The 13,081-nt window shown below is 37.9% G+C and overlaps 1 protein-coding gene across 10 annotated transcripts in view; it reads left to right on the forward strand.

The window, feature by feature from the left end:
- The window catches only part of DENND1A (DENN domain containing 1A), a 452,316-nt gene that overhangs the window by 96,038 nt on the left and 343,197 nt on the right, over positions 1 to 13,081 (forward strand). For all 10 annotated transcript variants that reach the window (XM_016137432.2, XM_016137434.2, XM_036238282.1 and 7 more), the window contains exon 3: positions 11,686 to 11,729. In XM_016137432.2, the coding sequence (XP_015992918.2) occupies positions 11,686 to 11,729 (44 nt within the window). The remainder of the gene's footprint in view (positions 1 to 11,685; positions 11,730 to 13,081) is intronic.

The following is a 13,081-nucleotide window of genomic DNA, read 5'->3' on the forward strand; positions in this document are numbered from 1 at the left end:
CGGCTGGGATTCAGTGCTGTGGGGCCTCAGGTTTTGGGACGAGCACAGATGGTGGGTCCCGGCCTTGGGAGCTGCTTATTTTATTTATAGAGATGACAAGTACTTAGACTAGAGGAGTAACAGTCTAAGATAGTAAACGATTAGGCGTGCAATCAGGTTTTAATGATTTATGGTGCTTCCAAAACAGGAAATATTATAGAAGCTTGGAGGAGATCAGTGTGGGCAGAAGTAGTCAGGAGTAGGTTCCTGGAAGAGGCAGATGGGGACATTATCAGTTGTCGTGGGCCATTTAAGTCTAATTTCCCCAGGAGCATCTTTTCTTTTCTTTTCTTTCTTTTCTTTTCTTTTCTTTCTTTTCTTTCTTTTCTTTTCTTTTCTTTTCTTTTCTTTTCTTTCTTTTTTTTCTTTTCTTTTCTCTTCTCTTCTCTTTTCTCTTCTCTTTTCTTTTTTTTTCTCTTTTCTTTTCTTTCTTTCTTTCTTTCTTTCTTTCTTTCTTTCTTTCTATTTTGAACCTTGTTTAAAATATGTGAAAAAATCAGGAAATAAGGGGGAAAAATCACCTATAATTCCATAACTCAAAGACATAACTAAAAGGTTTGGTGGGTTTCCTAATAGTCTCTTGAAAACATTCGAAAACAATAATAAGACCTATCGCAGTGTGATAAATATTTATATTCTATTTTGGGTTAAGTCTTCATAATGCAGTGGTTAGCATTTTCCATGTTATTACAGACACAGCCTAATTTTAATAGTGGAAAGTATTAGGTCACTTGAATTTATTAATGTTCCCCTTTTAATTTTTAAAATGATACTTGACACAAACATTTATATTTTTGATTATTTCCTGGGGATAGAGTCTGAGAAGTGGGATTTTAGGGTATGGAGGATGGACATACTTCGTACTTTGCAAACATATTGCCAAATTATTTGCTGGAAGAAGTGGTTGAATTTTTGCTCCCTTTCCTCCTCTGTTCCCTCTTTCGTTCACTCAGTATTTATGTGCTATTTTGGGTCTAGGGAGCTAGTAGTGAATAAGGGTCCTGCCCTCATAAAGCATACATGCTGGTAGGGGAAACATAATAAAGTATGTGGTTTGTTGGACGGTAAACCGTGCTAAGCAGAAAAATAACAGGAAAAGAGACCAAGGACTGGCGGGCTGGGGAAATTATAATTTTAAATCAGGTGATCAGGGAAGACCACATGAGGAAAGTAGCTTGTGAATGCAGATCGACGGCACATGCCTTATTTCTTGGTATTTACCTGATGGGGTGAACGGCAAGGGCAAAGGCCACGGGGTGGAAGCATGGCTGGCAAGTGGGCCAGCGCGGTGGGAACAGAGGTGGAGGAGGGGAGAGCAGCAGGAAGCGAGGTCAGAGTGGCCGGTGGAGGGAAGGCACTGTGCACTGTGAAGGAGGACCTGCCTTCACTTGAACAGTGCTACTCTGGCTGCTGGTTTGAGAATAGTCTGTAGGGAATCAAAGGCAGAAGAAGCAGGGAGACCTGTTTGGAGACTGTCGTCGTAATCCAGGCGGGAAACGATGGAGAGAAATGGTCAGAATCGTAGTGGCGGAGATGGAGAGAAATGGTCAGGATTTGAATATATTTCGAAGATTTAGTTGACACAGTTGGCTGATAAATTGGATCTGAAATGTAAAAGAAAGAGCAGGAGTGCAGTTTTGGACACGTTAAATTTGAGACGTCTGTTAGACGTCCAAGTGAAGATGTGTGGACAGTTAGATAAATTAGTCTGAAGTTGGAAGAAGTGTGAGCTAGAGAAATAAATTTAAAGTTGACAGTGCACATCTGTATTCAGAGAGATGAGACTAAAAGAGACTAACAAAGAGGACGTTGAGTAAGAAAAGTGTAGAAGTCCAAGGACGACTCTGGGGCCCTTCAGTAGAGAGAGGTCAGGGAGCAAGGAGCCCCAGTAGAAGCAGTGAGGCAGGGGAGTGGGTACCGTGGAAGCCACACGAGGAAAGGAAGGGGTTGGAGGAGGCGGAAGTGATCGAGGGTATCAAGTGGTGCTTCTAGGTCAGGGAAGATGAGGACTGAGAATTGATCATTGATCGATTAGCAGTAAGAAGGTCATTGTTGTGGTCATTGAAACATGAGTAGTTTCAGAGAAGTGTTGGCGTAGAAGCTTCATTGGCATGGGTTGAAGAGAGAGCGGGAGGAGAGGAACAGGTGACGTTCGATAACTATTGAAGAAAATAGCTTTAATGGGAATGAGAGAAATGGGACGGTAGTGTGGGGGGTGGGCTTGACCTTTAAAAACATATCTGTAGAAATGATGGCATGTTTGTGTTCTGATGGGAAAGATCCAGTAGAGAGGTACAATTAATAAAATGGGAGAACTGGTAGAGCAGTGTCTGAGTTGGTGAGAGGGGAGGGGAGCCCAGTTCACAGGTGATGGAGGGGCCTTTGCAAGGGGCACAGACAGTTCCTCACAGTAATCGGATGAAGGCAGATTCTATGGAGTCAGAGATAATAAGTGCGTAGACGTGGTGGAGGCTTGTGGGAGTTCTTTTCTGATTGCTTGGTTTTCTCAGTGAGGGAGCATATAAGGTAATTAATGGCAATCGAGGATGGAGAGCATTGGAGATTTGAGGGGAGAGGAGAAAGTTTGAAAAGTCACTGAGTGAGAGAGTGACTGAATTAAGAAAATGTGGTATAATTTCTAAGTCGCATTAAAGCTCACTTAAAGTGCACAACCGAATTTAGAACTAATCAGCATAGTTGTGTTTTTCTCTAGCTACGGACGGTCAGGTGCACAGCTGCAAATGAATAGTTGGACTTAACAAGGATTGTGGTTTTGCCAGGTGAGGGTGACAAACTAAGTAGCACCAAGGGACCGTGGGACGGAGCAGCTGTGACTGGGCAGTGGACCAGATCCTTGCCAGGGGTTTTGGGGGAGGCTAAGGAAGCAAGAGCTCAGGGAATGGAAGGGTCATCTGTGTGGGCAGTAGAATCACAGAGACTGGTGGGAGGAGCGCACGAGTGGCAGTGTACCCCCAAGATTCAAGGAACGAGGGGCAACCCTGGGATTAGTAATGACGGCAGAGCAGAGTCGGGGTGGGGGGAGTGTAGTCCGGTGACATGAGGTTAAAGTCCGGGGATTTGGAAAATGAGGAAGAATGGTCTAGAAGTGGTGACAAGAAACAGAGACTAGCTCCAGACCAGCGCAAGGTGGGGAGGAAGCGTTCACCACTTGAGAGGGCTCGGAGGAAGCCAGCGTTTGGCAGCCGTAAGTACGTGAGCATGCGAAGGGGACTTAGAAGATGTTGAGGATAGACAGTTCCAGCTTTATACTAAAAAGACTTAGCATTGGGGTTCTCTGTGATTTAGGGGTGCTTGGAAACACATTTTCTTAAGTAGGAAAACATTTTCTCTATGTTTTTAGCAAATGATCATTTTCATAGATGGTACAAGGATAAACTCTAGCCTTTAAAGTTATTCTAAGTTTTTAATGTGAATTTATCTTTTAAATATTGTATTTACTAGTTGAATTGAGTGCTAGTTACTTTAGAGTCATTTTATTTATATCCTGAACTTGGCAAAGGAATTTAAATAGAGAAACTGGAAAGCTCTCATTCATAATCTGCTGCGGCCTGTTTCATGACAACATGTTTTAGTTATTTGTCCAGCTGTATTCTTATTGTTGAGTCACAATAATGATGAGAAGACAGATCAACAGGAGGACATAAATAAATAAAGCCAAAAAAGAAAGCCAGTGTTGGATTCTTGGGAGTCTGATGGGTCTAGGCTGAATCCCAGCTCTGTCACTTAACTCTGAATTTGTCCTTGGTGAGCCTTGCTTTCTTTTCTTGTTTGTAAAATACGGATACATATACTTACCTGCAGAGTTCTTATTATGATTAAATCAGATAATAAAATAAACCACCTGTGGCAATAACTGGTATTCCTAGGGATTCAGTAGGTGGTAGGTGGCCGGTAGTAGTATAATTATTACTACAAAGATGTTTAATGGGACTCTGTTTCTGAAACCCAGAATGCAAACTTAGAAAGCAGAGGAATTAACAGAAAGGTCCTTCAATTTATACAAAGATTCACCTCAGGGTTTCTGTAAACCTGGAAGACTCCCTAGTGCATTTGATGTTTACAGATCATTAACAAACAGATGCCAGGAGGCAAATAAACTGTAGCTTAAGGATTTTCGAACCGCTGCCGATGAAGAGAAAATCAGTTTCTGATACAGTTATAACATATCTAAGTAAGTAATGGCAGGCGATGGGAAAATTTTAATTGGGTTTATAAAAGTTTATTTCAGGAACACATGTATTTCCAATTTAAGGCACACCTATACATCTGTAGCCATCTAATTTTTTGTGCTTGCTTATTTCTCCACTGGGCTTAATAATATGACAACAACTAATATTTATCGTGCGCTTACTATATGCCAGTGTGTCTGTAGGAAGTCTGCAGCATTCAAAGGCTTGTTTTCAACTAAATGTTTTGAAATTGCCCTTTTATCCATAGGAGAGACAGGGTATTTAACGAGTTTATTTTATTCTATTTTTTTTTCCTATTATGCCAAAATATTTGTTGGGTATTTATAACAGACAAGATATTTTGTCAGAGACAAAGCTAAGTAGAACACAAGCCCTGGCCTCACTCACTGCCAGACTGATAAGAAGGAGCGCGTGGTAGCAGGAGATGGATCCGGCTCGAGTCCTGGATGCTATACCTGGCTCTGCCAGTTCTCCCCCGAAGCCTTTTTTTGCCCTGGCCAGTACTAGGCTCCATGCCCTTCTACTAATCCCTAGCATAGAATTTAACAAGCTCTGTGGTAACTGCTTGTTTAATTCTCTGTACTCTCCATTAGAGTTAGACTGTAAACTTCTTGAAAGCAAAGACTGTGTCTTATTCATCAGCTAGTCCAGTCACATCACAATATTTGTGCCATGAGTAAATACTGATTTTCTAACTTTGGACAAGTGATAACCTATTGCTTTAACTATGATAAAATCGATTATGATAGTCCTAATATCATAGCTTTGTGTTGAAGATAAAACTTGAGATTTTAATAAAATGCTGGTCTCAGTCAGTGCCTGGCACATAGTAGGTCCTCAACCAGTAGTTGTGTTTGAGTGAATAATTAAGTTACCTCTTTTCACCAGATTTGACAGATGTGACGTATCTGTTTATGAAGACCGTATGCAGTGCTGTCACGTTGGTAGTACGTAAAGGGCACAGCTGTCATTTGGGTTAAATCTGAAGTAATTATTCACATTGAATAACAATTTGACATGATACTCATACTAAAGGAGGGGGTAAAATGAATCCTAACTTGTAGAAAAATTAAATGGAAGCCTGAGATTATAACCATTAAAAAAAAAAAAGACCATCAGTCTTTCAATTTGATAGATTTTAGGAATTAGTTCCAAACTTGAACTAATGTAAAAAACCCTAAATACTTAAATAATAATGAAAGTTGAAAACTAGGAGATTCAGTAGGGAAAAAGGTAAGAACATACTCTATTGACTTTTTTTTTTTTTTTTTTATCTGTCCAGCATACCCTCTCTTTTTCATTTAAAGCTCCCTTTGGAATATAACTAGTGTTTGGTTTTTGGATTTACATGACATAAATTTAGTTAAGGATCAGATTCATGATGTTTCTTTTGCAGATGAAATCAGTTATGAAAAATATTTCAAGTTATCTTTAAGTAATGACACTGGCTGGTCAAAATACCAGCATTCTCTAGAAAGAAGGATGAAACTCTTTAGATTTTACTGCATCATGTCAGTGGACTCATTATTTGTAGAACAGCTGATGCGTTTAGGACTTGTTGATTCACTTAATTGGTAACTGTGCTACATTCATAACTCCAACAACTGAAAACAATAGGTCAGTGTCTGCTGTTTATGCATAAATAGTCACATTGGAGGAGGATTTGTCTGAAAGGCAGAATATGTTAGTTTCAGGAGGATTCTGGCACATGAATGGTTGGTTCCGCTGCTTGCCATGCTGAGGTGGGGTGTGCTCTCCTGCCCTGATAATGCTATTTGGGTGTGTACATAGGTGTAGATGGTGAACTGTGCCTGCGTGCGTTATCAGGTTGGCTGCTGTGAAGTAGTTTTTTAATGTATTTTCAATGCCAGTGTTGAGAGAAAAGGCTAGAATAGAGAGAAGCATAGTTTGAAACTGGCGATGACTCAGTTTTTATGTCTTTCTGTCTTCATGTTTTAGAGCAAAAATACCTAGAATAGATTTTTAAGTGAGAAATTTCATTTGTACATGGAAACTGAATGTTCATTTAAAGTACTTTGAAATGATTTTTTTAGACTAGTGAATTATACTCCTTTGTACTTTCAGGATAAGACCTGCATTTTGGAATCAGTAATTTTTTTGAAACAAGTAATTTTTAACTTAACACTTAAAGGAAAGAAAGACAACAGGAATAATTTTGTTTTATTGTCAAGGAAAAGGAAAACATGCTGATTATTTTTTTTTTTTACTATAAAAACTTTTAAAACATTCCTTTCAAAACTATGTTATTTTTAATAAGTAAATTTTAATGACCATAAATGGAATAATTTACTAGAATAATCGTATTTAGTTAAAATGCTAAACTAATAATTCAGAAATTCATCATACAAAGTAAGGGAAGCTGATTTTTAATTGCTGAAATAGGTTTAATAGGTGGTGTCCTTGAAGCTCTTTATTAGGTTGGTGCGGTCCAATTCGCAAATCATACAATCAAGAAACTTTAATTACATTTTATCAAAAAATTTTACTTTTCTTATTGAAGAGTAAAACAAAGTTCATTTCTAAGTATGTTTTGGGGAAGATCGACCTTGTCCTCAAAACATACAACTTCTCAGGCTGTTCTCTGAGAGTCTACATTTTTAGTGTAAAAAATTAGAAAATGTCATTAGGGAAAGAACGATGTAATGGAGTCTCGTTTGTAGCATATTCTCATCTTCTCATCTGGAAAATTAAATCTGATTACAGCTTGGATTAACATTTGTGGTTGTATGGGAGAAGAAGATAGTGTCTTAAACTCCATGAAATTGAACAATGAGATTATATCGTTTACAGCTAATTTTAAAATCTCACTTTTAAAGGGCAGATTTTTTATAATTGTAAGCTTTAAATGTGTTCAGTATTTTGTCTGTTATTGACTGAAATCTTCTAGAGATAATGACTAGATAAATTTAGTAGACGTTAAATGTAATGTTTTCTGCCCTGATAACCTAACATGTTAAAAGCGAAAGCAGTGTAGCTCTCTGTAACGGCCACATTTGCAGTTTCTCTTAAAATTCCAAATTGTAACATTTGGTGAGTGTGCAGTTGTTATGTCTTTCACAGAAAATGAAGACAGTGTATTTTTCAATAATCCGTTAAAATGTCATGCCTTGAGTCTTCAAATGGAGTCATTGGTATGACAGAGAAAAACAGGAAAATAATTTGGTGAGGGTGTGTGTGTGTGTGCGTGCGCGCGTGCGTGTGCATGTGTATACTAGTTACTGATCTACAAATGAGCCCTCATACATAACCACAGTACTTTTATGAATTATTTTGCATTTCTGTTGTAAAAGATCTGTCTACCACATTTTCTAGGAACTTTCAGCCTAAGGCAGAACTCAAGGTTTTGGAGCCTGTGTAAAATAATTTATAGCACCTTTCTAGTAAGTCTTGCCCAAACTCTTATTCTATTAATTAAACATCCTGTGGCAATCTGGTGTATCTTAAAGATTTATAAGTATGTTATAATAGAAGACTAGAAAACATAGACTATTGAGATCGAAGAAAATTAGCCTTTTTTTTTTTTAAAAAAGTAAGACATGTTCTGAGATCTCACTTTTTTGCTGTGAAGATGTAGCCTTTTAAGCATGGTCATGTTCTCTGCCTGAATGAGATTGTGCTGTTGGGCATCTGTGCTGTGGAAGGTCTGTTTTATATGGAAATGCTTCTTGTGGCCTCCAGTGAAAGCGGTGTATGTGTTCTGTGTGGGGACAGCCTCTTGTGGGGCCATGGTGCTGGGAGAAGGTAGTGGCTGTCACACTGTTACAAGAGGCATAGCCGACTGCCTCTTATAGGCTTACGTGGCTAAGAGATGTATGAACTCTACCATACCATCTTGTTGGCAAGATATTTTAAATATAGTTTTTTTTTTTTTTAATTGTTGAAAGCATTTTCCTAGGAGATGATGAAATCGATTTTTAATTTTGTAATAATGTATTACTTAAATCTGGAGAAAGTTGCTGAGAGAGAAGGCTAAGGATGGAAGAGTATGCTGTATACCACTGTATTATGTACTTAATTTCCTGTCAGAGGGAGATTCTTAGAGAAAAAGCTTGACATATGCCGATAACGCTATTCTTACTGCCAATTGCCTAAGCAAATTGTTACTTTTTTCCATGGTAGTTCTCTCATCTGCAGATTTTTGTGTTTTAAGTTAGCTGTTTGGTGACACTGCATTTGGCGGTGAGGGTATGAATGTGAGAAGGTGTTTTGGAACATTAGCAATTATAGCATTGGATGGTGGATAAGGAAATAGATATATAAATATTAGACCGATGCACAGTTTTCCAGTGTATGTTATTTTCCATATAAAGATATAGAACATTTCATAAAATGTTCCCAGACCATTTAAAACTCAAAGAAATGCAGCTGATGCAATGAAATACATAGAGTACTTGTAAAAACATACAGACACGCAAGTGGATGGCTGCCAGACAGAAAATTTAAAGGCGGTTTGCTTAACTGCAGGGTGCTCGGTTTTGTACATGTGCCATGCTGAAGCTGTTAGTGAGGCGGGTGTTGTGTTGCTTGAGAAAAGCAGATTGTATTTAGACCTTTTTAACTCAGATGTTTCCAGTGTCGATATTTTGGTGACATTATGGCATAATGATCAACTCAATGCGAAAAAGGATTTCGACCTACTGTGTACAATGGACACTTTAAGAAAATTCAAACGAATTATTTTCAGTTTCTCCGTTAATTTTTACAAAATGGCTTTCATAGTTTTTATTAACTATCAGACTGGATCTCTGAGCTAATTGAATGGAACTTTATAGGCTGCACTTTGGCTTTAAAAAGCGTTGCTCCCCTCCACCCCGTTTTTTAGAATATTGCTTTAGAAGAGTGTTAAGGACCCATAAGTTTGCTTTTGTAAACCTCGGGGCCTTAAAGAAAGGAAATCACAAGTTTGATGCTTGAATCATAGTAAATAATAATTCACGTATTATCTTGGAACATGATTCTGTTAAAATCTGGGATTTCATTCTTGGGTTATTCTTCGGAGATTCGAAGGAACATAGTTGATATTGTTGATGTCATCTTCCACTGAAGCAGTGATTAGACTAATATGGCTTGAATGACCCTTATCTTGGCATTCCCTGGTTATATTTACCTTCAGTAGATTAAAATAGGTTGATTTTTCTTTTTATCTATGTTTCTTTCTCTTTATTTTTTCAATTCTGCTAGTTGTATATGTGAATAAAATACATTTTGAAGTGAAGTTAATTATTAATTTAATTTCTCATTAACATAATTGGTTAAAGAGATTTAAAAACCTCCCACTATCTCAAGAAACTAATTTTTTTAAATTGAAGAATATGCCACAAATTTCGGTTTCTGATGTTCATCCCCTCGCAAAATGGTGATAAAAAAAAAATCTTTGGTTTTATTCCATCTTTATTTCCATTGGTATTTTGTGGTACCCGAGAAGCATAAACTACTGCAAGAAAGAGGGCATGATATTAAAGATTTCTATGTGCGTCATTTCTGTCTGAAGTTTTCTGGTTGAAGAGTAAGTGTTAACCATGTGACAGACCATTGGAAGAAGAAGAATGAGCCTTAGATCATTTTGTGGCTTTCCCAGCCTATTTTACTATATACCTCTGTGACTTAGAAATGTGCTCCTTTTTGGGATGGAGGGGGTTCTTAGGACAAAATTTTAAATCCTAAAATACTGGTTTCTTTTCCCCTAGACCAAATCATTGTGTGTTTTAGGAATTATAGGCACTGCGGTCTTTTTTAGGCTCCTCCCCCACCTGCCCTTCCCCGGTTTTAGAAGTTTGTTGGCCATCAAGGTTGTCCTTTTCTTTGCATCCTGCTGGCTACTTCTTCCCTGTAGACCTACCTAGTGCTTTTCACGTCACACCATAGCACCCTCTGGCCTCTTGTCTTGAGGACCAAGTCCTTGTGCGATTCAGCCCTTCTGGCCAGAGAGCAGCCATGCGGGGTGTTTGTTGGCTACCAGAGCAGCCACGCACAGAGCTGCATCCGGGATCACACCGGAATTCTGCTAGGCATGGTCTGGACATGCCTTTTGTCTCTTCTAGCATTTGAAGATCAAGGTTAAAAAAGAAACTGATCCCAGTTTTTAAGTCAACCAGAAGATACCTCGAGGAGCCGAAATGGCCTACAGATGCTTTCAACATTTTTGCACCATCCATTTTGGGAAACTTGGCTTTTGATGTGACCTTTGGAATATTCTGCGTGTGTTATTAGTCTTGGGTTTTGAAAAATAACATCCATTGACTTTAATGACTTGAGAACTAGTATTTTTAGGATTTAAATGTAGTATGTGAATAAGTCCTTAATTTTCTCCTTTTTTGATTCTTCCCTACCGAAGAATTAACTGTATTTTTGTTTTGTGATTTGAAGGGTTTTAACTTTTACATGGATTCACTTTCACAGAGAAGTAAATGGGTGTTTTAAAAGTTAGATGTGAAAAATGAGGAGTTTATATGAGTAGTATATATTGTGACCTGCAAATATGGTGCTTTTCCATAAGCTTTTGGCACTGATACATGATTTCTCAAATTGATATTATTCTGATCACTCTCCTTAATGTGTCTCTGAGGAACCAAATCTTTTATTAGAAAAGATTGAATGTTTTTCTAATCGATAGCAAATGGAGTGCTAATAGCTTTTAATTAGTACACTTCTATATTGACTTTCAGACAATGGCATTAGATTATTTTGCAATTATGATGGAAGAATCAAGCGACCCCTTTAGTAATTCCATTTTAAACAGATGGTCATGAAAGGTATTTTCACCTCTATATTTTTATAGTTTCTGAGCAAGTCTAATTATGTTAGAACATCTCTAACATGATATTTTGTCTTTATTTGTAAGCTAAAAGTGTATTCTTTGGTTCTGTTTTGAAGAAGACTTTACCTAGTTTTATCTGTATTTTCAAAACCTCATTAATATTTTGGGAAGGATATATTTTATTCTTAAAAGCAAGGAATTTTGCACTTGTTCCTTGAAAGAATTCTCTCTCCCTCACCAGCAGCCCCTACGGCCTCTGTCCGAAACTGGTTTTTAAGGAGGTTTATCAAGCCTACATCTGTAACTATGAGAAAGAGGCTTCTGAAGAGGGAAGAAAAGTCGAGCAGGTTTAAGACATTTTCTCCGGAAAAATATGTTGAGGGCAGTTAGCAGCTGGCAAGGTTTTTGCATTAGGTAATGGTCTAAAGTTAACAGTAGCATCAGGTCTTTAAGGTTTGTCTTTTTTCTATTTCTGGAGGAGGGCAGGGGGAGTGCCTTGCCGAGTCCTTCCTTGTTCTCATCAGCATAGCGGCCTCAGCTGCCCCCCTCGGATCCCCTGCCAGGGCTGCTATCATCTTCTGATCAAATATTAATGTGTGATCCTCTGCTTGCTCACTAATCCAAAGCCAATTAATATTATCTGTCAATTATTTACAGATCCTGAGGTGCAGAGGCAATTCCCGGAGGACTACGGTGACCAGGTTCGGAATGCGTAATTAATTTTTTACATGACAAAATTTATTTCGGAGTTGTTCAACATATTATTACTGTTCTTTTTACTGAAAGAGATAAATGAATTTTTAGAGAGGAAGAGAAACAGTAATTAGGAACCCAAGACAAAAAGTAAAACATATTGAAGTAGGACTGAAAATATTGGTGCTACATTTGGGGTGTTACCTTCAGGGAAAAATGCACAGAAAGTAAGGGAGAAAACCTCTCACAAATTTTAGTTTTTACTTTGAGCTATGCTACAGTCTGCAGTTCATTAGGAAATTCTTTTTGGATTGCCTGTGAACCATTTTTTTTTTTTTTTTTAAATCTAAGCATCAAGAACTAGTGTAGCAAAGCAAGGAGGAGGGAAGTTTTTAACATTTTCTGAAATTTGAAATAGATCATGAAACTTTGTGTTGTGGTAGCACTCGGAGGAGAAGACACACACGCAGGAAGGGTCGTGAGGGCACGGGCAGCTGTCGTGATGGTAGGGAAAGCGAAGATCAGCCAGTTGGTGCCGCCATCTTGACTTTTCCCATGTTCTGCAAGCATGGAATGGAGTGGAAGGAACTATTTTAATCATGAGCTACTGTTGACGTTCTGGTGCTGCTGTGCTCTTGAAAATTAGATCCAGGTTATACATTCTGGATTCCAGAGTCTATCTTAAGAAACATTCGAGATGTTTTGCAGCTTTTGGGGGCACTTTAAATTTTCAGTTCAGATATGCAAGTTGGTTTGCTTTTTTTTAAAGCAGGTTGGAAATAATATCATTCTCGATTACACTGAATAAAACAACTTTATGAAGTTATTTCACATGTGGAATATTGTACATGATAAAACGTCTCTGAAGTACATACATTAAATTTTTTTCGTTGAAAAAATGTCCTCGAATGAGGATCGGTAGAATGGAATAGAAATATCCAGTACAATAGTAGTAACACCTTTGCAGTGTGGCCTGTCGTGTAGAGGGCAAAGTATCTGATACATTTCTCTGAATTCAGGGGACATATTGTGACCAGGAATACAACTGGATATAATCAGTATGAGATGCTTTGTAATGAGACTTTATTATACAAGAACCCAAGAGAACTGGTATAGTGTACTTTCTGTGTGACGTCAAGACTTTTAAATGAGATTTTAAAAAGTATTAATTTTCTTACTCTACCCCTTTCTTCATCTTCCAGCTGGAGAGTTAAATTTATCTTGCCTTCAACTGCCATGTGATCGAGCCCATTGGATTTAAACTACACAATCCAAAGATTATAGAACCTTTTTATTAATGAATTTTTATGTTTTCCCCTTAAAAAATCTCTTAAGGGTAGAGAAAATCTTAAAGTATTAT

Source organism: Rousettus aegyptiacus, unplaced genomic scaffold, assembly GCF_014176215.1.
Source record: "Rousettus aegyptiacus isolate mRouAeg1 unplaced genomic scaffold, mRouAeg1.p scaffold_m13_p_3, whole genome shotgun sequence".
In the NCBI taxonomy this organism is placed as follows: Eukaryota; Metazoa; Chordata; class Mammalia; order Chiroptera; family Pteropodidae; genus Rousettus; species Rousettus aegyptiacus.